Source organism: Erithacus rubecula, assembly GCF_903797595.1.
Source record: "Erithacus rubecula genome assembly, chromosome: 3".
Classification (NCBI taxonomy): Eukaryota; Metazoa; Chordata; class Aves; order Passeriformes; family Muscicapidae; genus Erithacus; species Erithacus rubecula.
Window position 1 is genome coordinate 43,954,024 of NC_136689.1, and position 27,360 is coordinate 43,981,383.

At 44.0% G+C, this 27,360-nt stretch overlaps 1 protein-coding gene across 1 annotated transcript in view; it reads right to left on the bottom strand.

The window, feature by feature from the left end:
- Positions 1 to 212: 212 nt before the first annotated feature.
- Positions 213 to 27,360, bottom strand: part of KIAA1143 — a 92,988-nt gene continuing 65,840 nt past the window's right edge. The window contains exon 4 of the mRNA XM_079302695.1: positions 213 to 263. Within this exon, the coding sequence (XP_079158821.1) occupies positions 228 to 263 (36 nt within the window). The 3' untranslated portion in view covers positions 213 to 227. The remainder of the gene's footprint in view (positions 264 to 27,360) is intronic.

The window sequence follows — 27,360 nt, forward strand, 5'->3', positions numbered from 1 at the left end:
CATGAAAAGTTGGAATGGATAAAGGGGCAAAGCAGTGACAGAAGGAATAGATTGAAAAGAGGGCAAATAGAAAATAGGAAGTGGGCAGGCAAAAAAAAGGAGAGGGAGAGGGTGAGGGAGGATCATGCCACTAACAGGAAAGTGTAACTGGATCTGGAAAGCATCACCAGTGTACAACCACAATCTCAATCATTCTCATTTACTTTAACATTTTTTTTATTGCTCCATCACAGTTGCTGTCCTGTTCCAAAACTTACCAGTTCCTGAAAAAAAAAAAAAAAAAAAAAAAAAAAAAAAAAAAAAAAAAAAAAAAAAAAAAAAAAGTTTAGGCAGACTGCCAGGGGTTTCTTAACTAGAAAATGTGGATTTTGGTCTAGACTGCCTGGAGACAAGCAGTTCAGAAAGCACTCCTTTTTCCTCCCTGAGCCTTCCCTAACCCCAGCTCTACCTACTTGGTGGGCTGTGCATCACAGCACCTGCCAGAAAGATGGTAATACAGAATAGGTTTGATCTTTTACATTTCTGCTTATCAAGGGGGACAATCAGCCCTTTGGTTCTGGGAGAGAAACAAAAGTAAAGAAAAAAAAATTAATATGAAGATCCCTGCAACCTATAGTGCTATCTCAGGAGTCACAGAAAGACCAACACTTTCTGTGACTGCTGCCCTCAGCCCACCAGCTGCACCTGGAGTCCAGAGCCTGGGCACACAGCAGCACTACAGCACACTTACGTCTTCAGCAGCCAGATGGGCTGTCCTGGCTCTGCCTTCCCCCAAACCCCCCTTTCCTAAGACATTGAGTATGATAAATTCCTGCTCTGCCTGAGCAAAGATCAACCTCGGGATTCACACCGTTAAATGATAAAGTGTAGGAAATAAAACTTTGTTCCCTGGGAGCTTGTTCTGCCCTGTCTCTCTGCTGTTCCCCAAAGGGCAAGCTCAAAAGAGTAGAAAAAAATAGAGAGCGTGTTCAGCTGCATTTGTCTGGTCTAGATACCGCCCCGCAGTACCCAGGGAGACCCGACTGCCCAGGGCAGTCTGCCTGACCCAGAGTATCCACAGCACTCCCGACGGAGGGAATGATGGAAGACGACCGGGAAAACTGGTGCCACAGACCAGGCTCGCTCATCCATTTCTTCGTCCTGGTGCTCAGAGGGGAGTTTTCCTTTCTCCAGAAGAAGCTGTCTTTGCAGGTCACATTAAGACGCTCGGGCAGGGAGCAGGGAGGGGATGCCCTCGCTCTCCCAGCGGGTCTCTAGGCACGAAGCAGGCTGAGATTAACCCGAATGACCCTGTGCCCCCAGGAGATGTGAGTCACAGTGAGTCAGCTCCCTGAGACCGCCCTTTCCACGCTCAGCTGCATCAGGAACTCTGTATTATTGATGGCAAACCTAATGAGGAGGCGGGAACAGCGGAGAAAACAATCGCTCCTCAGCGGGCCACAGGCAGCCTTCAGCGCTCGGACTCAGTCATCTTCATCTCTGCCCCAGACACGGTGTGTGTCCCAAGGAGATTCCTGAGCAGGGCTGCTCCTCGTGAAAGCTGCTTTCCCAAGGGGAAATGTTTCTTTCCTGTGCAGGATGGCCGGCTTTCCCCTTTTCCAGCTGGGACAGGACCTAACGCCTCTGGAGAACCACCATCATCCTTTTTCCAGCCTGCAACGAGGTTGTGATTTGTTCTAGAGAAAGAGGGGAAAATCGCCTAGGCCAGGCTCCAAAGAAATACACCATTGATTGTGCTGTGGCTCAAGGGAAGTGATGAACCCACAGGAATGGATTGGGCTGCTAAGGAGCACAGCAGGCTTGGTCTTAGATCCACATGCACCACAGATATTTTCAGGGAGAGGGGAGAGGGCCAGCCTGGTCTGTGTTTTTTAAGACTCTATTTCTGCCTGGTTTAGCAAATATTAGTCTATTTGTGTTGATGGCAATCAAGCTGCCCCGGTTTAGCCTCTTTCACTTGGAGGCAAAAGGCAGCTAGCTCAGTGTCTACAAGATTGTGGAGTAAATTTGTGTGAAAAGATAGAGAAACTGCTGTTTATGACCCTGTTTGGGTTTTCCAGCAGGGCCAGCAGATTTTCCTTGTGGCGGCTGCCGTTGCATACTGCAGAGCCTTTTTCTTCAGAAAGATGGTAGTTTAAATTGGAGTTAGACTTGCAGCACCTGCCAAGTTCAACACGCCTCCGAGACAAACACAGCTCTGTCCATGTGAGGCACCGATGGCTGAGGCTGTGCAAAGGCCAGCTCTGCTGCGGAAAACATCAGGGAGAGGACTTGGCTGCCTCAAAATGCAACTGCTTCTTGTAATGTAGACATAAACTTTTCAAGGAAGGGTTGCTGGAAGGGCAGAGAGAAATGTGAAATACAGGCCCAACTATTTTATTTTTATTTTTATTATTAGTGCAAGGGTTCATTCACAGTTCCCCTAAGCTGCACACAGGCATTGCTCTGTGCACTGGCTGTCCCCGTGCCAGGACTGCTCAGCCCTTTCCAGCACTCACACCACATATCCTAGAGCTGGACCTCATCTCACTCTGTCCCTGTCCCCACCAAGCTGCATCCCCAGCAAGAAGGGATAGAGAAAAACTGGGGCCCATATGCCACTGGAGAAAAATTGAAGCATCCTAGGCAACATCCTGGTACAGGAGTTTGGGGGCTGATCCTTCAAATGTTGGTCTGAGCAGCATTGATGCCTCCTTTGATATTTCAGGGCAACACAACCTCCTCCATCCAGAACTGGCATCCTGGTGGAGAGCATCAGAAGATACAGGACCTGCAGCAGTGCATGGAGAAGAGCAGCTTACTGCCCCAACCCATTCCTATTTCTGTTTCTCTCATGGGAATGACCATTGTTTGCCCTCTTCATCTTTAGAGCCTGCAGTAGCCCACACTGAAGAACCAAGCTCCGATTGTCCAAACAAGGCTGGGATCTGTGGTTAAAGTAACCTTACCAGTAACCTGGTCATTTGTAAATCCATTCTACCAGCCTCTGTCTGTCCCAATTAGCAGGCAGCTCCCACCAGGAAGGTGTCTGTAAGCAAAAGAGAGCCGTTCCTCTCCAGGCAGAAAACATTTAAAAGAGGCCCTACACAGCCACACAATGTGGGGATCCCCAAAATGCAATGTCAGAAGAAAGAGCAGAAACCATGGGTGATGACCTACATGTCTTTTTACATTTAGTCCTTTACATTTTAGTCCTCTAGAAGCAGCAGCACAAGGGCCTGATTAACCGAAATGAATATAAAAGCTCCTTATGCCACAGTAAAAGATGAAGCTGAAAGAGGACTTTTTCCAGACTGGTGCATGAATTAGCCCTACAGCCTGGAGAGATGGAGTGAAAAGGGATGTGCTGTGCTGCCAATGCTAAATCTGTTGCAAGAAGCACTTTTAGGAACACACTGGCAGCTTCAGCCCCTTATTCTCACTCCCAGGACTGTGTTAACAAGCTCAGCCTTAAATCCTTCAACATTCTCTGTGTGAGCAGATCACCACTCCCAGGCAAAACCCTGGAGTTTGGATTTGAGTGACCCTCCTGGGATTGGTCAGGGGGCAGGTCATGGTCAGAAGAGACAGAGAGGCTGGGAAGGGAAAGGAAGGGGAAATAGGTGTGGAATATTTGGGCAAAGTGCAGCTGAGGCTGTGCCCATTCAGAGGGCATAAGGGCATCAGCTACGGGGACTTAATGAAATGCAAAAGTGATGGAGTTAAACTGCTGGGCAAGTGCCTTTGGACAAAATGGCCTGACTTTTCAAAACTATAACACAAAGAAACTGGGATTCCCCTTGGAAATGCATCCATGTCTAGGAAAGTTTCCTAAGGTCCTTGCCTGGACCTGGTCTTGACTGACTTGTCTTTCTTGTTCTCCTCTACATCATTTTGCCAGGAAGAACGTCAGAGCTGCTTCACAGTTTGAACACTGCTCTGCCCAGCTCCAAGCAGGAACATGGTAGATCTATGTCTTGCATCCCAGCTGTGTGCCCCAGCTGTCTGATACTTTCTCTGCATTTCTTGCCTCCTTTATCTTTCCCTGCCATCCAACATCCAAAAATTCATCAGATTTTTCCTATTTTATCAGTCTCTGCAATTCATTCTCAGTCTAGTAGATTCAGCTGAATTATTCACTGAAATCATTATCATTAATCCAGCCTATTTGCTGAGCCAGCCCTGATGGGCGAATATATTTTTCATTCCTAAGTATTTGCCAAAATAACTTGGGCGAGCCATTTAGCCTGGGGCCATTCATAGTAGCTATTTGTGTTCCTTTCCATTAAAACTCATCTCTTCCATAATGGCCAGTACAAGCCCTGTGCAGTGTTAAAACCCCACTTGGCTTCTGTTTTGAGCACCTTGATGCTGGGCACAGCCCCCTAAACCATTTCTGCCTTAGCAGCCTTTCTGTGCTGCCAGAATGGCACAACACAACTTGGCAGAGTGCAGCACTGGAGGCAGGACTGTAACTCCCCACATTAATGCCTTTCCTCTCCATAAATATTGCTTTTTTTTTCTTTTGTTTTATTCTCCCCAGTCATAACTTTTCCTGGCTATGGACATCAGAGTTATGTGGATTTTCTGCTTGCTCCTTCAAAAGTGCACATGCATATGGGTGGAGAAACTGTACAAAATGCCAAAGATTATATTTTTCCAAGTGTTGTAGTAGTTCTATGGTTACGGTCACAGAGAGAAAAGGAAATGCAAACGTTCAGCAAAGTGGTCACAGGAGCTGGAACTGAGCCTCTCTGCATAAGAGTGGTGTGTATTTAACACAGGCAGCTACAGGCTCAGGGGTCTCTTTCAAAATATAACCTAAGCACACTGTTGAGGCCTAATCTCTTGGGAGAGTAATTTCTTGGGGATGGCTGCTTAAAAATTGCACATTGTTCTGTTTGCTTAATTTCATTCCCTGAACCCTGGTGAGGATGTGCAACATCCTCAGATGCACAGAATCCTTTAGTCACGAGGTAGGTCATTGCTATTTGCTAACAATGCAACATCTAATATTAATTAAGCTCTTAGCTATGCATGCATATTGCAATTTGAAAGATTCACCCTTTGTTACATATAGGTCTATTAGTAATTTATTTGTTGTAAATCCTGACAAGTTGAAAAACTCTCAGCTTGACTCAGTCAAGTTTTTATCAAAAATACTGACGCTTAATCCAGAAGGTTGCAAACTGAGCCCAGCCCAGCCCCTGAAAACATAAATAAAATTCAACTTTTGAGATGTGTGGTGCTTAAAAGAAGTCCTGGATTAGCCAGACAACACTAACTTCATTCCTTCAGACTCCACAATCATAAGGATCCAAATCTGTTTTTGTTCTTGCCAGTAGTATGACAGAAGAAGCAAACTGCTTAAAACCTCTTCCAAATTTATGCCCAAGAAGCCAAAACTGATTACACCAGATAAACTTTTAGCCCATAAGCTGCTGCAAAGCAAATAAGTTCTTTTCTTAGCTTGCAAGACAGAGGATCCATCCTTGGACACAACCACAATCAGCACTAAAGCCATACCTCCCCTGCATGCACACTCATATCTCCTCCAGTATCTTTTTCCTTGTGCTGTCTGCCACAGCCATCTTTGGATCATGCAGCCTGTCTCTGACCATCTTCTTCTTCTGTCCTTTGATAAAAAATGATCATCAGCCTCCTGAGTAGCATTGGTGGGAGATACAGACAGGCAGGTGCTCTGGAGCTGCCAACCTACCTGCAGTTCCCACTGATTTATTTTCTATCCATACCTTGACAGTACACCTTTGCCTGGCCAGAGAGGACTCTGCTTTCCCTGTGCCTCTGTCAGGGCTATAAAGAAAACAATAAAAATACTGTGTGTCAAGACATCAGATTTCAGGTGTTCTGCCTGTAAATTTTTTAGCCTCCAGTAATGAGTTTTTGCAAACAGGTGATAAAATGTGTTTGCAACCTCCATTTTAGGTAAAAACAGTGCACAATAAGCACACCCAAGGAGAAAAAAGATATTGTTCCACAGCTTGATATATTCATCGTTTTACACCCACACACTGCATTAAATGAGTTGCCATCAATCAGGAAATGCTTAAGTTGTGCAGAGTGCCATGTTTTAGAGAACCAAAGGATGTGCTGCAGAGCCTTTCATCATGAGGATGGGAACACTGCTCTGGGAAATGGTTGTTCCAAAGATAAAGCCCCATGGATCAAAATTCAACCCGAGAAAAAACCAGTAGAATTATACTGATGCTATGAAACAGCCCTGGACCAGCTCCCAGAAACACTAGTTACAAAGGCACTTCACAAAACCTCTACTTGCTGCACTGCATAGTGGTTCCTCACCTTCCTCTCTCTACCTGCTCATGGGGAGGACCCTAGCTAACACAAGCAGTGATTCTGTCCAGGTTGAAAGACAAATTTGTATCATGTGGAACCTCATAAGTAAAGTGAGATCTCTATCACAAGGCCTACTTTTTTGATAAATGACCCAGTCTTGAAATTTATAGCTGTTAAAGTTTCATGGCTAGGGCTCATATTTGCATGAAAATTGTACCAGCTTTGTGCACCTGACCTCCAGGCAATTTTAATTAAAACTTGGATGTTAGTACAAGCTAGGAATATAACTATGATGAGGATCAAATCCTGTTCAACCTGATCTTTCATGCACCACCACCATTTCTCTGGGAAATCTGTGAAACTGTTTTACCACCCTCACTGTAATAAACTCTTCCTTATATAGTCTGAATCTACCTTCCTTTAGATTAAAACCATTACCCCTTGTTCTATTGCTACTGGCCCAAGTGAAAAAGTTTATCCACATCTTTCTTATAATAAAGCACCTCTTCAGCTACTGGGGGCTTCTGTAAGATATCCCTGGATCCTTCTCTTGTTCAGACTGAACAATCCCAACTCTTTCAGCCTGTCCTCACAGGAGATGTGCTTCAGCTCTTTGATCATTCCCATGGCTCACTTCTGGATTCATTCCAACTGATCCAAGTCTTTCCTGTCCTGAGGAGTTCAGCACTTCTGTCACCCTGGTCACACTTTGCTAAGGAGGTATTGCTAGAAGAAAACAAAAAAATGAATATGACATGACCTTTGAATGGACACAGGGCAAGCAGAGACGACTGGCAACCCTACTGCTGTTGTACATCGACTGCTACTTCAAACATATGATTTCTAAGTGAGAGATTCCAGGAATACATGGGAATCATGCAACCACAGCCCCAGGTTCCCAGCACCATTTCTGCCTCTGACCACTGCACTGTGATGAACCTCCTCAGTGTCCATGGATATTTGCAGATGCATGTGTTGGGGCTGAGGAGGGCCATGGGAAGGGACCAGCATCTTCTGGGAGGAGCAGATGGTCTCAGCCTTCCCATGGCAGCTGCAGTTGCACCTGCTTAGAAATTGCTGCAAAGTGCCAATTTTCATTATGCAAAGCACTGAAAACTTGTCAGCTGGAAACCACATTTCATCACAACCTACACAAATTTGATCTTGAATGGCAACTGGGTGATTAAACTAAACTCTATTAGCCTGGGTCTATTTTTGAATCACACTTTAACCATCTTCTCATTTTTACACCTGAGCAATTTTCATGCAGACCATCTCCCTGCTGCAAACACTTGGGAAGCTGAGCCCAGCAGACTAACACAGGAAAAGTTACAAGATTGAAAGAGGATTTGTGCCTGTCCCTCTCTCCCTGCAGAAATCGTGCCTGGGGACCAGAGCCCAGCTTTGTTTGAGGGTAGGGTTAGATGACTGCATTGTCAGAAATTGCCATGCCTTCCACTGAGATATGGTATCACTGCACATTGGTCACCTTGGAAAAAAAATTACTTGAAAGAGGTTATTCTCACAGGAACAAAACTCACCTCGCTGCCTGCTCTCTCTGCTCACTTCCAGGCAGTGATCTGCGATCAGCTGCAGGAACAGGAGGGGGCTGGTGAAGGAAGGGAATTGAATACTTAAACACCTGGCTGCATATTATGAAATGTTTTACATGTAAAATAGGTTAAAGAATATCACGAGGAGGAGAGAATATGGAACAGCAGGTTCATGATTACTAGTATTGGTCTAACATGCATTCCTGATAAAATCAAAACACACAGGAAAACAGCATCCTTAGAAAAAAGAAAAGCTCAGATCAGATTTTTGGGTATTCTAAGGAGTTCTAATCCTTGTAAAAAATTATGATTAGCCTGAATGACAGCATTCAAAGCACCAGGAGATCTCAGTGAAGTGAATCACACTGAACTAAAATTAGCAGCATCTAAAATTCAGCCGTCTACTTGGCATACACACACAATGCTTCCCTGGCCCCAGACCCAACACATCACTCAGCCTTCCCAGTACCATCAGCTCCTTGCTTTCAAAAGCACTGCTGAGTTAACTGCTGCTGCTCATATGCAGCCTGCACCTGTCTGGAGGCAGCAAACCAAATTTTTAGACACAGGCTGGGTTTTTTCCCCTAATATTTCCTCCAAGGCTTGTTTGCTAATTGTTTTCCAGGCAGCTGGAACTCAAGATATAAAAGTGTGGACTGTCTATCAGTGAAAGGATGGGGAAAAAATGGATATAATAGGATGAGATCATATGTCTAGAAATAAGCTGGAATCCCACATGGCTCAAAATGGGCATGAGCCATGTCTTAAGAAGAGCAAGGAAGGGTTTACTGTGGTTCACAGGCTATGGAGCAGTAAGACAAGAGTTGGGGTCTGCTTCTAAGGCAACTTCACAGACAGAATGAGTGTGGAAATAAAGGTTTCTTTATTTCTCTGCTCTAGATCCTGCACAGCGTACACTCAGACTCACCCTAAACATCTTTACAGCTCTAGGCTCACTATTTCCATCTGATGCCTGCAGTCCCATATGCAGTCAGGTCAAGCTCTGAGCCATGCTTAAGCACTCACTGCCCTTTCCAAGGCCCACATTCTTGCTCCTAGGATCTGGAGGAACCAGTGTGATTGTGCTACAGACTCATTTGCCTGCAGTAATCCCAAAGCCAGATTTTGGAAGTTGGAAACTTTGAGCCCAATCCATGGTTTAGCTAAAAGTCAGCGGTGTAGGTGTTCAGGTGAAGGGATCCTGTCTCACCCACAGTGCTCATTTGTGAGGACTAACTCCTCCTAGGGATCATGAAGAGGATGACACAGAGCATTAGGAGAGATTGGCAATCTAGCTTCCTGTGCAGCATTCATTTCCATCTATATTATACCCCCCAAAAATTGAAAGACTCTATGATGTTGGAGATCTTTCCTACCTAAGCGATCCTTCAAGTCCATGATTTTATGAAATATTGGGAAATGCTGAATGTGTCTGGGGCTTTTTTTCCTGAAGAAACAGTACGGTAGGAAATATCTCCCATGGCTCATATCACACCATCTTCGCATGCATAACTAAAGACCAAGAGAGTTTCAGGTGCAACGAAACCCCCATGTCCCATGATTACACTGATGTAAATAATGGACATGTAGAAGAGTCCCTATTTACCTTTTGAAAGGGCTTTTCACTTGTTTCCATGAGAATTTCACATCAGATGAAACACTGGACAGGAGAGGGCACCTAACTTCCCTAATACAGTAATTTCCATGCTATTATGTTTTTCTGACTTGATCTTCTGATGTCTCACTGTGGAGTTTCTTCTCACCCATATCCCCTTTCTGCACAGATATGTGCTACCTGCATCCTTGTGATAAGGCATTTTCACAGGTTTTCCTGGGTGCAGCCTTTGAAAAAACTACAATTCAAAGGATTCATTTGGGTGCTAATGCAGCCTGCTGTGGACCACCCAGTGGAAAAGGACACAATTTACTGACAAGAAGCAGTGGAAGCTGCAAGATGAGAGAGAGTGAGGAAAGGAGGAGGTCCAGATGCTGGTGTGGCTTGGAACCCATGTGCTTTGTTTATTTCATCTCTCTGTGTCCTCAGGCTCCGTTTTAGGTTCTGCAAACACCTTTTCCTGACACCATCTACCACTGAGCACAAATTTGTCTGGCTCCCAAGCCCCTTTAGAACAGCTTCTCAACCCTCCTGCATCAGACCCACCACACTATTTTATGCATCCTCCCATCTCCTTGAGGTGGTTCACAGATCATCACCAGCACTGACCTTTCCTACTCATATCCCCCCTGATGAAGACAGGCAGTGGCACCCGAGGCCCTTTTTAGTCAGCAGGTTTCCATTATTACCCTGATGCTCAGTCAGGGCATAAAAACTTCCTGTCCTGACAGTAGCCATCCTACCTTGCCATTCTGTGGAACAGGAAACATGGACACATATCACAGGGACCACCAAATTAGAAATCTTCTAATTAGAAATCTTCTACCTGCAAGTAGCAGGTAGGATCCCCAAATACTGATAAACCAGCCATAGTAAAGCAGGGGAGGACAGCACTTGCTCAAAGCACACAAACACTGGTTCAGAAACAGACATAAAAAAGCAGTTTGAGACATGATCATTCAGGCTGTTACTCCTGAGTTTTGCCCACCTAACATTTTGCATGTTAAAAAAAACATGCTGAAGGTTTCCTGAAATGCTTGGAGATGACTATTATTTACAGCAGATCTCAAGTACAGCAGCTAAGAGCCCTGAGGCTAAAGCCATGCCTTTTCCTAGACTTGCGAACTGCTATCCCAATTTTGTCTGTAGATAAAGCATTAAAAATTAATAACTTTTGCTCCCCCTCATTCCTTTCCTTACTTCTCTACCTCCTGCTCACTTGAGTTTGCCACAGAAGCCTTCTAGCACTGAGCCAAAACATCCCACAGCAAGCCAGTGCCCTCTTTTAGAGATGCTGGTATCCCATGCTGCTTGAACACTGGTGCCACACACTGCACTGCAGATGATGGGGACTGAGAGAAGAGGAAAGTAAGGGAGAGGAAAACAAAAGCAAAGGCATAGGACAGGAGCTGAGAAACAAGGATTTTGTCATGGCAGCTATTCTTGGGCCTGGCTTGAGGGATGTTGCTTGCCATTGGGAAACTGCACACAAAAAACTTCCCCTGCAGGAATGTCAAGCAGGTTATGAGCACTTGGGACTTGAGAAACATCTCCTTTTCCACAGCACTTTTTTCTTCCACATACACAAATGCAATGAAATGCTGTATTTTTCCACAGGAGCCCCAAGATGGAGGTAAAAGGGAGAAGAACCTAGATGTGAACAGCTACATACAGCATTTCCCATCTTCTGAACAATGGACTCCAAAACTGCAGGAGCCTTCTTTTCCAATCTGTATGTGTCAGGATGTTGGCTCGCACACATGCATGGACACACACAAGGTAGGCTTTTGGCCACCACCAGTGTGCAGAGCACTGCTTGGAGCAGGGAAGCCACACAAGTTGTGCAAGCCAGACAGCAAACTACAGAGCAGAGAGATAAGACAACTCCCAGGCAGAACAGCACTACACCCATCATCTGAGTCATGGAGGTAGGGTGCCCAAGCAACAATATAAATGGTTTTACTCTGGTGTGGCTTCTGAGAGGTTTGGGGAGAGGCAGCAGAGTTATACTGGACTCAAGTATGCAGCAACAGTGACTGCTGTCAGCTTCCTAAACCCTTCCAAATTGTCTGGAGGAGTTATCTCTCCACCAACCGGTGGATATGTCCTCTCAAACAATGCACTGAGTTAGCAGGCAATGAAGGAATGAGCTTTCCCCTCTGCTCTGCATGCTTAAAGGGAGGGTAACACTGCCCAGAAACATCTTACCTGGAAAGACCAGGCACTCCTCATGCATCAGCCTCTGGCAGATTGCAGTCTCCCAGACTTACATGAAGATACAGGTATTTCTTCTGATTTTAGGGAAGGACTGCCAACAGGTTTTTTGCAAATGTCCCCTCTGGTAGCAACACCCAAATCCCATGGCAGTGTTAATTTCCTGCCTGGATGAGCACAGATTTAACAATCAGGAGAAGGTTTTGCAGAAGACCCTTTGGTGGCTTTCCCTGCTTAGGAGCAGGGGGCAGATAAGCCTGATTACAAGTTTTGCATAGACCATTTTCAGATTTTCTTCTCTGGGCCACACAGACTTGCCTGAGGCATTGTTACTTAAAAAAAAAAAAAAAAAATCCAAACTTAATCTGCTCGACAGATTTGTTGGCAAGATATGGATCTTACAGTTAATTCTGTCTGAGTACTTGTTAGACACACTTATGTACATTCATGTTTTTATTTACAAAAACTGGCTCGCCCATGTCTGGCTCACTTCATAGCCTTTGTTCCAGAGACCTGGCAGGGCTTCCTAAAAACAGGATCTCAGTTAAAACCTATTATTATTCCATTTGCAAATAATGAGGTTTAATTTTACTTTCGATAGGTATTCAGAGAAGTAGATCTTGACTGTTTTGAGTCTTCACAGCTCATGAAGGCAGGAGAGGTGTCAACACAGATAAGACAAGCACGCTTTTAAGTCAGAGCAAAGACTAGCAGAAAATGTACTGCATTCTTCCAGCCTGGTAACCCCAGAGGGCACTGGGCTGCTCTGTTTACTCTGGAAAGGAGTGACTTCCCCTCTGTGCAAGAGTTAGACACAGGCTCATGGAACTGACAAAGTTATTTGTTACAAATAATTTCAGAGATTTCAGCCTTCAACATTGACAGTTTGGCCCATTTTTACACAGACCTCTTCTCTATTCATAGCTAGCCTCTCCTGGCAAGTACTCCAGGCAAACAAATTTCAGCCTCCCAATTGTTTGCACAGTGTGCCCACTTGCTATTATGAGTTCTATGGAGAGTGGGGGAGTCTAAGTTCCTGCATGGAAACGAAGAGTTAATTCCCTCTGGTCTAAGCAAAAGGAGGCAGCCCAGCCTCGACCAGCAATGCCCTGGTAGGAAGCACACCATGCTTGGACAAATGTATTTATCCATCACACCCTTCATCAGGTTTGCTGTAAACTCCAAGACATTCAGAAAACACTGGTTGTGTTGTGATAGATGCTTATGGTATTTTGGCAGGTGAATCATTTATTTACAGGAAATTAAAAAAAAATAATAAAATAAAAACTGCTGTTTCAGGGTAGCCAAAGCTACCCTGTAAATTCAGGCAACTCCACTCTTCATGGACTATCTGAACATTTAGCAAGCCAAACAGACTGAAAGCAAACTGTTCAGTTGCTGCTGAGATGAAAATGTTACCACTCCCAAGCACAATTCAGTGTCCCAGCATTTCCCCATCCTAAGGGAAGTTATTACATTGACCTTTTTATCCACTTCAAACAGATTGTTTTATTACTTCCTAACTCAAATCTGTAAACTCTCCAGCCTAATAACTTCTAAAAAACTGAGAACATACTACTATTAAAAAGATTTTTAAGAATTTGCTGGATCTTTAATCAGTGCACAATTCAAAGTTACAAAGGTTTTGTAAAGTTACACAACAAAAAATAACAACTGATGACAAGGATGTGGGGAAAAAGCTATGACAGCTGGGAAGGAGGAGGAGAGGAGAGGAGAGGAGAGGAGAGGAGAGGAGAGGAGAGGAGAGGAGAGGAGAGGAGAGGAGAGGAGAGGAGAGGAGAGGAGAGGAGAGGAGAGGAGAGGAGAGGAGGAGAGGAGAGGAGAGGAGAGGAGAGGAGGGAGAGGAGAGGAGAGGAGAGGAGAGGAGAGGAGAGGAGAGGAGAGGAGAGGAGAGGAGAGGAGAGGAGAGGAGAGGAGAGGAGAGGAGAGGAGAGGAGAGGAGAGGAGAGGAGAGGAGAGGAGAGGAGAGGAGAGGAGAGGAGAGGAGAGGAGAGGAAAGGAGAGGAGGGAGAGGAAGGAGGAGGAGAGAGAGGAGAGGCCTAGGAGAGGAGGAGGAGAGGAGAGGAGAGGAGAGGAGATTGGACCAACAGCTGAAGTAAGTCATCCCCAAGATGAAATGATACGAAGAGAGGAACAGGCAAGTTTCTGGAAGGGAAATACCCTTGGGTGTTACTAATATATAGAAAGCACATTGATTGAGGAATCCCTGAAGCTAGTTGGAGGCCAGGGACGTACTCTCAGGAAAGCATGCTGACATGCTGAAGGCTTCCTCAGGCACCCACATCTGGACACTGCTGGAAGTAGGACACAGCTTGGTCTTGGCACTAGGGAGATACTTGACACCTGGCTAAACAGATGGGTGGGCAGCCTACACACTGAGCAAGTTAGTGGCTAATTCAAATCTCTGTCAGTTCCAGCTGAGAAAGTCTAATGAAGAGAGGATTCATTTGGGTAGTAATGATGTAGGGCTAGACTGGCAGGAAGAGGAGGAAGGTGGTAATGGACCTTGAGCACAACCTGTTACATGCATGCTCATTGCATAATCAAGCAGTGCTTTTTTTAAGGGTCTTTAAAGAACACAGAGCAAGGTTCATTGTGATAACTAGTGATACCAATGTGTGAGGAATATAAGCTGATGACAAGTCTGTTTTCTATGTCTCCATCCAAGGATAGAAGTGTCTCTGTGATCAAGCAGCTTGTACATGTTTCCAAAGGAGCACTTTTCTAGTCCTTAGAACCTCCTAACAGTCTTACAAAAGTAACATCGTCTCCACTTTTTAAGGTCAAAACTACTAGTTTCTTCTTTAAACAAAGGCTGTTGGAGCAAGTGGGATAAGTGACAGCATCTAGATTTGATCTGCATTATTAACACTGACTTCTAAAGAAGGCAGTTCACACAGGGCAGGTGACAGGATCAAATACATTGTTTAGGTGGGAACAAGGAGAATAACCATCCGTCTTCCCTGCACCCTGAAGCTCTCCAGAGTGTGTAAATGACAACACTTTCATGTCACTAGATCAGCCAGTTGGAACAGTCCTGGGACTAACTTCTTTCAGCAGTTAGTATGGCTTGTACACAGTCTCCCTATAGGGGAATTGCAAGGTCTTTTTCTAGACGTGCTAAGAGAGCTAAAGCATCACTCCTGCAGTGACTCAGGTAGATTTATGTACATTATTGGCTCCTGCTGGGTAAATTCAGGCTACTGAAATGTATGTTGTTGGCCTTCATGTGTGTCTTTGCCTAGGAATTGTGCACAGAGCTGAATCAACAAGGACTGGCATAGTAAAGGATGAATGCACTCACCACCAGGCCCAAAAATTCCCTTGTACTGCAGACATGAGATCTTCCCTCGCCTTGCACGCTGAGGGTTTGAAAACTTTCTCTCCCCACATCCGTTTTTTCTTCATTAACAGTGTCCAAAGCAAGGTGCAATACTGATCCTTTCTCCACCTTGGAGATGGGGTTTGGTGGTGTGGAAGCCCAAGGGAGAGAGCCGCACAACTTAGAGCCTCTCATTTGCTTCTGGGAAAGGGTTGAATGGGTCTCTCTGTTCCTAGGAAGGCCAGCCCTGCTGGGGGAAAGGGCTCTTCAGGCAGATGCTGTGGGCAAGATCTTTCTGCAACAGTATTAATGGTGACCCTTGCCCATAGGCCCTGGGCCTCATTCACTTAGAATTCACTAATCTATAGGGTAGCTCTTTCCAGTCAGAAACCCTAACAGCTAGAGATAAATTAAAGCTGCAATTGGAGCTGGACCAAGAACATTTAAGTAATCCATCTAGCCTAAGCAAGTTCCCCAAGACAGGAAATCTCAACAAGAGCCTAGAAAGAGCTTATAAAAGAAAATAAGCCTATGCACCACAATTGTGATGGTGGGATGGCCCAGCAGAAATGAGGAAACATCAGAGGCTGTAAAGTCCACTACTTCTTCAGGCTGCTGTAAGTGCAAGTCAAAGTATAAAGCAACTTCAGCTGTGAGTAGAACTTCTTTCAGAAAGAGAAAAATGGCATCCTTTGGGAGTTACAGTTTATTTCTTGTGGCTCTATCCTACAGCATCTTCTGCTATTGCCTGTCCCTGAGTAGCTGGGAGAGGACATCTAATGAACCCCATGCATGAAGGTGCAAGCTCAGACAGACCTGCAGCCTGTTGGTTGTATTTCCCCATTATCACTGAGCATGGGAATACCATTCCTGTCCTCAGAGGGAAACATGCAGGAAAAAAATGTACCTGCCATGGGCTAGAGCTACATCCTGGTGCTGGAGAGCCTACAGACCCTTGCAGTGGTGTTCCTTACAAGCTAAACCCACATTACAGGTGCTTGAGCAGGGTGGCAGGGACATTTGCCATGTAGCAGGGCTGGGATTTTACAGGCCATTTCTTGGCTCAGCCCTGCTTTGCCTCTTGTGCAATAATGATGTTCTTGAGGTCAGAACTTTTGTCTTTATCATGTAACTCCACTGACATGACTGCCCTGACTCTCAGTTCAGGTTCTTTCCACATTAAGGGGAGCATATTGCTGAGGACAAGGGCTGACCAACACAGTTTCACCTCCCCCAAAGGTATGGCTGGCTAACAGCATGCAGTACGCTTCCCATCACAGGTCCCACAAAAAGCTGGAGAAGCATTTCACTTGCTTGCACACTGACACATCACAGACTAATGCAGTGGCTACACAGGACAAGTAGATTTCTAGCAAAAATGCATTTAACTGTCCTTACTAGAGCACTGCCTTGAGGCATATAGGAAGGTGGATAAGCATAGAAAGCATGAGAAATCTGAGCGCAGACAAAGGGGACTTGTATCAGAAGTAAGTGGGAGAGAATTAAGACTGCCAAGCTTTTAAGAGGAATTGGAATTTAATGAAGTGATTGAACAAAGAAATTGAAAGCCTCCTTTGCCTCCTTTAAGGGTCGGATGGATCTGAGCAATACTCAGCTTGGCTGCATTACAGGGTTGTTATTTAATTTTAAAGACCTTGGAAGCTTTCAATGTACTTCATAATTCTATTGACATTTATGATTGGAGATACTTAATCTTGAAAACACAAACACAATGTTGATCTGTCTCTCACCCAAGAGAATTGGGAATCAGTGTCTGCAGCTTTTAAATGCAGCCAATCTAGGATCTGCTTGCCACAAGCCAGCCTTTACCTTGCTCTGATGATTCCAAGCAGGGACTTTATGCTTTGCAGAGCCGAATTTTTCTTTCCTGAATTATTTTTTTTTACTATAAAACTACATTGCTTCATATTTACCTTGCAAGGCTGGGACCCAGATCTTGCACCTAGAGAAAGCCCCTACCCTTTCTCCACTGTGTTTAGGGTGGGACACTTCTTACAATCCTGGCTGGAAAGAATAAAAACATGGCCACATCATCTATACATCAGTAGCAGAGCTGGTGCAGCTTGCTTTTTAGACCCCTGACTGCATGGACAAACCAAGCACTTGACATCCCAGGCTCATTCCTGTGCATCCCATGGCATCTGCAAAGCTACAGCTGAGCCTGTGTTTGTGTTGGGGGATGTGCTCATAAACACATACTTGTGTATTGTACAGCTGACACTAGCTGGTTACTTCTGGATCATTCTCTCTCTCTAGGTGAAGGATACAACAGAAACCGTGAGAAATATTAAGTCTCATATTAATACCAATATCCAATTCCTATATTTCAAAGCTCAAGTCTGTTCACATGTGAAGGCAGATGCTGCCAGTAATCATGCATTAAACTGGAAGAATATATGTGTCAAGTCTGAAATTAATTAGAATCTGATTCTGCTCTCATTAACAGGCATGAAATTCCCATTGACTAAACAGGATGTGGTACCCTCACAACGGACTTTGGTCCCTAATTTTCACACCACGAAATTGGCACCAACATTTCAAAGGCATTACAGTAGCAGAAAGCTTGACCCTTTGTCTTTGCTACCAAATGTATTTTCAGAGTATGACCGATTTGTAAAGCCTAACATTATACTCCTTAGTTAGTGAATGCAGAGCCCTTTGAAGATCAAAAATGCTATTATTATTTCCATATTTTTGCCAAACCAAAGCTGCCATGCTGAAGCCATCTGTGTCAAATGCAAAGCATTGCCTCCAATACCATCCGAGCAGACTGTCCCCTTGTGCCCCTGTTGTTCTGTTTCCACGTCTGGTTTCAAGATCATTTTGTGAAGATGCAGTCAAAAAAGTGGCACTGCTTCAGAGACAATGGGAGTTGCAGCTGGACAGGATGGCAAAGCAAGCTCTGGTTTGGAGTTCACACTCACATTCGGAAGCAGTGACCCAACAGCAGTCTCAGGTGTCAGCAGAGGTGGAGAATGTGCTGGAAGTGATGCAGTGGCTCACTGGTGCCCTGGGATGGGTGGGTTTGAGACAAGGAGGGTTGAGGGGGACCAGGAAGCAATGGCTAAAGATGAGAGAAAAAAAGGGCAGCAAGGAAAAACAACTTGACTGCCTCACGCTCAGCACAGTGACTGGCTGGTGGTGTGTTAAAGTGTGAGTAGAGCATGGGAAAGCAGATGAATTGCAGATTTGGACCATGTGGAAACCTCAAGAGCCTCATGGTCTGCAAAGGGATACAAGACTCCCTTTTGTGGGCTGCTTTGCTGAAAATCCTCCCCTCTGAGCTTCCACAGCTGCCCTGCATGCCTATACAGTCAAAGGGCCATAGCCAGAGGGGGGCTGGAAATAATCTAGAGAACAGCAAAATCCACAGGAATTTTTCCAATTATTTTAGTGCATATTTGATCAGACCCTGGGTGAAGCAGAACTTGCATGTTTGATACCAAAGTCTTCTATCTCCAGAGAGAAAGAGGAGGGTTGGGTGGAAAAATGGAAAGTATTTGAGACGAAGCCATCTCTCCTTTTTTTCCTTTCCTGTAAAGCTTCTGCTGTTTTGCAAACTAGCAGGTGCAGAGGAAAAGGGAGACAGAAAGGGCCAAATCACTACGTGGAAGAAGAATCTGCAGTGCTGAGATGAGGAAAGTCTGCTCTTTGTGAGATAGTATTTCTGATCTGCAGGCGTACAAAGCCTTCATAATTGCTGGAGTCATTACTTGCAGTAGATGGCAGAGAGACATGACAGGTACTGCAGGACACATAATAAGCTGGAATGAGCAGTGATGTTAATCCAATACCATCAAAGATCGGGCTCATCACAGGGACCCATTTTGAGTCCACAACAGCAGCCCTGATAGTGCTAAGGAATGTGTTTCATCTAAGTACAGACCTCACTTCAGTCCACAGCTGCACATTTGTTATTTCTTCCTCTTCTCCCAGATGCTGTCGCTACAATTTATTCACCCCAGTTTATCACATCATGGATGTGTCGCACTGTTCATTAGAGCCTGGATTCCTGCATTTTATTTCACTACCTAAACTATCTCCCATAATGAGGAGGCTGCTAACAACCTCACATAGTGTACGAAAAAATTGACTTATCTTCCAGTCCAGCTTCTATGGCTGCAGGTGCTGAGCTGCTCTGGTGCACTCAGGGGCTGTAAGCTGAGTTTCAGTTCTCAAATATTTTCTATGTATCACGATTCCCAGATGGAGCATCAGTGAACACTCCGGAATACCTTTTCACTTCCACAGCATGCCAGGTAAGGAGAATATGTCTAGACTGAAGGCAAGGCTGAAACCTTGCTCCTCTAGCACCCCTTGAGAGATTTCAGCACAGGAATGACAAGGTAGGGATTTGTGGCTAAGCTGCTGAGTCCAAGCAGCCAGACACCTTACTCAGGTTCCTTTTGTAGGTTTGGGAGACACAGGAAACAGCTGCTAAAACAGCATGGGAGGATGTGTTTAGTCAGTTTTGTGAAACATATTCCTGAAGGTTTATTAAATTCAAATTTGATTTTATAATTTATGGCCACTAAGCCTGATACAAGAGTTCCTGCAGACGTGAGCAAGAGCTGGAGCTGAGCTGCATTTGACTTCAATGGTTATTGTGCCCAATTTTCTGTTGAGCATTTAACCTATTCTTTATTTTTAGCTCTAGAGTTTTGCACTGTGATCTCTCTGAACTTTGCTCCTTTGATAGTAACCAGAGTGCTCCATGCAAACAAAACAAGAGAATAAAGCAACGACAACTTTTAACTACAGCAGCTGGGACACACAGCAAAAAGGCACATGTGAAATTCTACCAAAGAACTTAATTAGCTGATTGCTTATTTAGAAACTACAGCAGCACAGCCTAATAAACCTGGTATTCAGAGATTCAGTAGCAAAGGCCTGGTTTGGATATACAAATATACCACTGCACTAGAAAACCAAAGTAGTGCTTGTCTTACTACATTTACATATAATGCATTTTCCTTCAAAAAAAAGCTGAGTGACAAATCCTAGAGACTGCAATTAGGTTCCCATCTTAGCTTTTCGCTTTTCTGTTTATTGGCTCTTGTCAAGGTAAACTTGTTCAACCAGGGTTCAACTCTGCCTTGGGAACTTGACTAACTTTTACAGGAGGCTCTTCGTATAGCCTGTATAACCAAGGACAGATAGGGGGGCATAACTGGAAGGGAACTGAAACCACAGAGAAAACAGCCATAAGGGACTGCTGTTTGTACTGGGGAAGCACCAGCCATGCCTTGATCTTCAGATACCAGTTCCCTGCTTCTGCTGCAAGCTGCAACTCCATCTCTTCACCTATGATTAATGCATTCACACTTCTGAAAACCTGTGGCACGCTGAGTGACAAGTGAATTTTCAGCAGATTTACGACAATGCTTTGTGTTAAAAATAAAGTCTTGGTCTCTATGATGCTTAACCTTCTGCCAGTCCTCTGTTCAACACTCCTGTAGAGTTTAAAAAGAAACCCTTGTATTCCCAGACTGTATTTGAAGACATTATCATGTAACTAAGATAAGCTGGTAATGGTTTATAAAGGTTTACATAAATCTATATAAGTTTATAGATTTCTGGCGGGGTCCACCCCTCTGATCAGTCATTTCCACAGCTGCCTAAGAGTTTGTGCTCAGATACCAGCAGCAATGCTGTCTTGGCAACACTGGATGGTAACAGGCCATGCCCTATGGTCAGAGCACTGTGGCAACCCAGGTTCCTTGTGGATTATTAGCTCCACTTGCACCTAGTCTAAATTAGCTTCCAAGGTTTCCTCCAGCAGCAGCAGAAGGAGAAACACAACACTATATATTTATGTTTGAGTCACACAACCATACAAGAGGGTAATTGAACACTTATTGCTCCAGATTAATTGTTTTTACTTAAAAATCTAAATTTATTTTGCAGGGCAAAGTTAGGAGGTTTAATCTATAGGTTTAATCTGTATCATTTTTGCAGCAACATACAAAGATTTCTTTCAAAAGTTCCCTAGAATGCTTTTCATCCTTGAATTGCTGAAATAAACACCCATCTTAAATGACTCTGGATTCCTTGAGCTCAGAGGACCTGAGCTTTTATTCGGTGGTAACAGTGCCATTGCCATCACAATTAGAAGTTGTCTTCAGTCTGTTAGATCGTCAGAACAATGGCATTCTGCATAATTTCAGATAAAGGTCCACAATGTGCCCTAATTTCCAGGAAATTATTTGTTTTATCATAAATATTTCCTTAGTTCAGTATTCAAGAATTACAAAATGGCTCTCTAGGAACAATGTGTGCATTTAAATCTGTAAGGAGATTTGGTATCCCTCTTTCAAACAGCAATGTCTTGCTGCCTGACCTCTACCATGCCTGTAAATCCCCTGTGTCTCTCCAGAGCTCATGTTACCCTGTGAAAGGTGGAACAACCTTTTTCAGTAGTCACAAATGAAAGCTCAAGGGCCTCAATCATACTCATATAGCTCATTATCACTCTCAGAGGAGAGGAAGGTGTAAACAGATGATCCCTTACATTTCAGAGTTCAGTACAACATGTGACCTAAAGCATTCATTGTGAAAGACCTTCTCTACCAGCCTCATGAAGGGCTGCCCATGGGCTCTGGAACTGGTGAGAGCCAGTTTTTTTGCATTTTGGATGCACCTGGAGAACCAAGTAAACACTGCTACTCTGCAGTGATCAAAGTCTACCCATGGTTTCTGAGTCACAGATAAACATTAAGATCTAACAATTAAAGTGTCTTAGTCCCCATTCCTCCAGACCCTAACACCTGATAAAATGCTCTGGAAATAGGATCAGAACTCAGATAAGCAATCCACACCATAACCAAGCACTCACCCTTTCTACTCACCCTTACTGCCCCAGACCACTCAAGCTGCCAAGGCTTACAGAAATCCTCAGCTATGCCATCTCAGCCATCTCTAAATGAAAGCTTTGCATGCCATCCTAGAGCTAATAGATCCAGACTGCTGCCTGGCAAGTAGAGAAGCTGGCCTAAAACCTGAAGGCCAGTCAGTCAGCCAATAGCCATTTACACTTTTTTTGACCATTTTCTGCTTTGAACATGCTTTCCAGCTCCTGTCAGCTTGGAGGGTCCCACCTCCACTGCCTAAAGGGTGAGTGAGGGGCTCTCCCCTTCTTTCCCCCAGGCACGGTAAGCTCTGACCCTGGCGAGTCCAGGTCTCCATCCTTGCCCATCTCTGCCACACCACATGTGCAGCACACTTTTAATTTTGTCTGTACTAACCTCCCTTATACAAACCACATCCCAGAGTGGCCCCCAGAGCTGAACAGTGTGGGAGCACAAACCACATCTATCAGCCCCAGGAGGGGCTGGTGGGAAAGCTCATTGCATGGGGAACAGGTTAAAACACTTCATAAAAAAAACAAGAGCTGCAGGAGAGAGGCAGTAAGAGAGAGGAAGGAATGAGGGGCTACATGTTAAAACTGGCAGTGAATTGCATTTGGAAGTTGCAATACAGGTCCTCCTATTTTGCAGGTGCTCACACTTGTCCTTAAAACCTCTACTTCTACCTGCATACACATTAAACACAGCCAAGTCATAGCAAATCTTGCCAGAAAGTGCAGTTTTGGAAAGACAAGAAGCATTGGGAAATTCAATCCAAATTTAATTGCTTCAAGTTCCACAAAAGGAGCTTTGACTTGTTTTTTTCCTTGGTGTTGAAACATTAATTTTCACCTTAAGTAGTATTTAGTTCCTTTCAACACTTCTTTCTGAGATGGCATTTTTAATTTGCAAAGCATCCCAAATTGTAAGCAAAAGGGCTAGACACCCCAAAATAAATATTTTCCAAATAAAGGGCTACAGGTCAACCCAAAGTTATTTTTCTGGTTTTTTATTTTCCAAGACAACCTAATAAAACCTTTGGGATTTGATTCAAGACCCAAATTCTTTTAGACCAGCTGCTGCCTAGACAAGCCCTTTATTTTCCAAGCTGTATTTGCACAGGATGTTTTCACCACCAGATTTCTGCTTAGTGCTATCAGCTCCTCTGGATTTATCGCATGTAAAGTATTTTATCCTGGAAGAACACAAGAAACTCCATCAATCTTCTGGCCCCCTGACACATACTGGCTTCATAAGAGCAGTGGGTCACAAGTACTACAGGATTTAGGGAGAGTCAAAAGGATATCTTGGATAGAACACAGGGCAGTGGCAATAACTGGCATTATTCCATGTCAGGAGGCAAAAGTGACAAAGTCTGTGCTGTTTTATGTGACCAGAAGCAATGAAGGGTCCCCTACAAGCCCAATGGATCTTCTAGTGGGGACAAACGTGGCTCTGACTCTGTCACCGCCTCAAGACAGCCTTCTCCATTCGCACTTCCCCATGTAACATGTGCCAGACTTTTCTGCCTCAGTGATATTGGGGTTTCTTTTTTACCACCTTCTCAGATATCACATCCATGGGAGGAGGAAGAGGGGAGTTAATAGCATTTCTTGAAAAATTAAGGAAGTTAAGCTTCTCTCCTTGCCTGCATACGGGGAGCTGTGTGTCTTGGATGAGTGAGCTGACGTGAGATGGTTTCTAGGCAACTTCTGCAGGTCATGTTGGAACAGGAATACGAATTAAAAACAAAACCCAAACAAGTCAAAACAAGTAGCAGCTACTCCATGCAAAGCCAGTTTTGACTGACTCGTAGGGTTCATGTAAGGCCTTCTGTGGGATTAATATTGCTTTACTCCTGAGGACAGAGAACCTGGCACCCCTGCACCAGCATCTATTGTGAGAAACATGATAAGTGTGTTTCTGCAGACAGCACACATAGCTTGTGTGTGATAACAGGCCTGCCATGCCATCATTGTGATGATATTACTTGATTGCTGAAATAGCATAGCACAAGTGTTCCAGGAACCTGAATCTGAGTACAACCAGAAGCTGGAAAGCAGTGTCAATAACTCCAGTTCTTTCCTCTTTCCCAAAGGATTTTGCTTTGTATTTATCAACTCATCATACTCCTTTTTTTTTTCCAAGGGATTGGTAAAGTTTAGGCAAAAAGTAGTATTCTTGGGAGCTGCCTTTATTTGTTTCCTTTCTATGTAGTACAGAAATTATGAGGATATCTCCTCTTTTTAGATTATTCTATAATCAATATTAGGAATTGATCACTTTACCTTTTAGTCTCAGCCCATATTTCAGAATTAAGGTAAGCTGAGCCCCTTCCACTCAAAAGTCATTCTTGCCACATCTTCCCCAGTTTATTCAACTACAAAAGTCTCAGACAGAACATAACCTCACTCAAGTAAATCCAGAGTTGCACCGTTTTTCCAGTGTCAGAGTAAAATTTAGTCCTCAGTGCCACAGAAGAAAATTAATAGATTCACAGCCCACACTTTCTGAGACAGCATAACAAGAAGTTTAGGATGCAGTGTTTACAGCCTCTTTCCTTAAGTTATGAAGGGTAAGGAATGCCTTACAGAGATTTTATTTATCAGGATTCCCTTCTGCTCCTGCATTTGCTGGTGTGATTGGAAAGCACCTGCTGAAGTCTGAATTTGACTGAGACTGGGGAATTTGTGTTGTCAATAAAGTTCAGAGCAGGTGTTTTAAAACAGATTTTAAAAATCTCCATTATTTCAAAGCATGTGTTCAGGTTTCAAGGAGGGGAAATACCAAGCAAAATCAAGTAAAGTATATAATTATCAGGCCATCAGAACAGTTTCATTTAAAAATCAACTTTTTCTATCCTCAAAGTTTGTATTGCACTGTTTGTCTGACTCTCCACCAACTAAGTAGGTTATAAGACATGACACTTAACAGATTTTGTTGTCCATATGTCAGAAAAAATCTAAGTTATAGTTAGAAAATGAAACCTCTAAGCCTAATTCATGCTTTTCTCCCAGCCCTGAAGAAATGTTCGACCAGCAAAACTGCTGGGATTTCTTCCAAAGCTAGGTTATGTACGGACCCAACACCGACTTTAGCAGTGCTGTTTTCTCTTCTGAAGAGCCCAGAGCAGCATTTCAGATGCACCAAATTGCTCCATGTGTATCCATGTGCATTAGGACCCTGCTGGTTGTTTCTGTGGCTGCTCCTGTCAGTGCTGGCTAGCTTTAGCCAACCCAAATTCAATCACACTAGCACTTAATCCCTGTGCCCTTGGCCTCAGTGTCTGCAGTGAGACACACCCTAATCCTGTACTGCTGAGTGACCATACACAGACTTGCTTTTCAATCTCTTACAGGTTTCTTCATGCCTGCTTTCTTCAGAGTTCTTGGGACTCACTCCAACCTCCAAGACTCCAGACTGAGTGAAGCTGAGGCAGAGAGTGGGACTGGCCTCCTTTTTCCTTCAGATCCATGTGTCCCTAAACCAACAGCTCTGCTGCCTTCAGTAAATACTGTGGCCTGCTATCATCACTGAAAAGCTCACTGCCTGACTTTCCTGCAGACAGAAAGGGCCTATATAATAAAAAGAGGAAAAATCAGCAATAAGGCTGTGCTGTGACAGGCTATAGGCAGTAGTGGCAGCAGAGGCACCCATGGTGTAACTCATAGTGACACAGCCTCTCCATGGTCAGGCTCTGCACCTCACAGAGGGATAAACCCCTAGACCACGTGAAGCCACTCACAGTGTTGGGTCTGAAGCACATTACATTTTCAAAGGCTCCTCCACTTCTCACTACCTTTTACCAACTCTCAACCATCCAGAAGACAGGCCAAGGGCTACTTTAGACGAGGTCTTGGACTAGTCTGGGAGGTTGCTTCAGGACAAGGAAAGACGATTTCACCTCTCAAGAATTCAGGCTACTGCCACAATAAGACGGAAACCCAGAACAGGAAAAACACAAAAAATAGATGTTGCTTGTCATAGTTCTAACTCACAATAAAGGACACCAACTAGGTTTTCAGAGGATTATTATTATTACTGTTGTTATTGTTGCTGTTGTTACTGTTATTGTTGTTCTTATTACTATTGCTACTATTAATGCAGAGTGAGAATGAAGGTGGTACCCAACATTGCTCACATATTAAAGTGCTGTTCTGCATTATCTTTTGAGATTGTAGTGTTTTCCAAGGGCACTAGCTTAGCCAAAAATTTAGCATCAGAGTCAATGGATCTATGGCTGCTCTAGCCTGCACCCTTCCCCTGCTATCTATCCCTACTGCTGGAGAAAGGACTGAACCACAAGATCGCTCAGCACAATAGGAGTCACACGGTTATAGATGTTCCCTTCACTGTGGACGCTCTCAGCCCTGCCAGCACAAAGGGAAATCAGGTGTGATAACTTTGGAAGATGCTCTTGGGAAAGTTCAAGTGCAAGATTCATGTTTTGCAATATTAAACCTAACACTATGGATGATTCAAATCCAGAGATGATGATATCTGTATCCTAACAGTTTGCCAGGGAAAGAGGACTCCAAAAAGAGGTCTTAAGTTTAACTCTCAAAAAGGTCCTAGTTTACCTGTCCAATGTAAGTAAATGCATGGACAAGTGTATAAACAATTACTAGATTTGTTTCAGAAACCTTTGGTGGTTTTAGGAATTTAGAAGTCCAGTCAACCATGGAAGGCTTTTCCACACCATCCAATAAGCTATCCAGAGCTTTGTCAGCTCTGTTCCATGAAGTAGGAGTCTGACCCCAAAGCATGGTGGTGCTTCATGGGTCTCACTTTCTCAAGGATTTCACAGAAGAATATGGCTGAGGTTCACTTATTAGGTCTTTTGGCCACCTGTAAAATTTTCAGGATTCTCTGTTATGACACAAGTGAGTGCAATTATGTTGCAAATTAGAAACCACCATGTAGAATTTTAGAGAAAATGTCTACCTATTTGTTCCTGTCTTCTTTGGGAATAATGAAGATCCACTTTTTAAAGTAATTTATCTTCTTGATCTTCACAGTTGGTCTCCCTTAGAGATCTGAGGACATTGCAATATACAGGCACATCCATTTCCTGAATACAAATTTGCACACATCTTGCTCTGCCTCATTGCATGTATTAATCTGTGTGCAGTAAAAACACTATGTGCTTTACATACACACATACACACAAAATATTCTGTTGGTGGTTTAAGCTAAAGACTTAAATCAACCATCAGAGGTATCAAGATTTCAATTCTGCAGGCTCACAATGCATGGGATTTCAGCATAATTTTACAATATTTTCTCTGGTGGGTAGCTCTTCATGGCATTTTTCTAAAGGAAAACTGTGACCAGAGTAGACAAGGGTTTGATTAGCTTCTGGAACATGGTGCCAAATTTTCAGCACAGTCAGAGTTAAAATAGCAGAGGAAAGATGGAAATAGATAGAATAGAGAGGAAAGATGAATCATAGAATCATTTTATTTGGAAAAGACC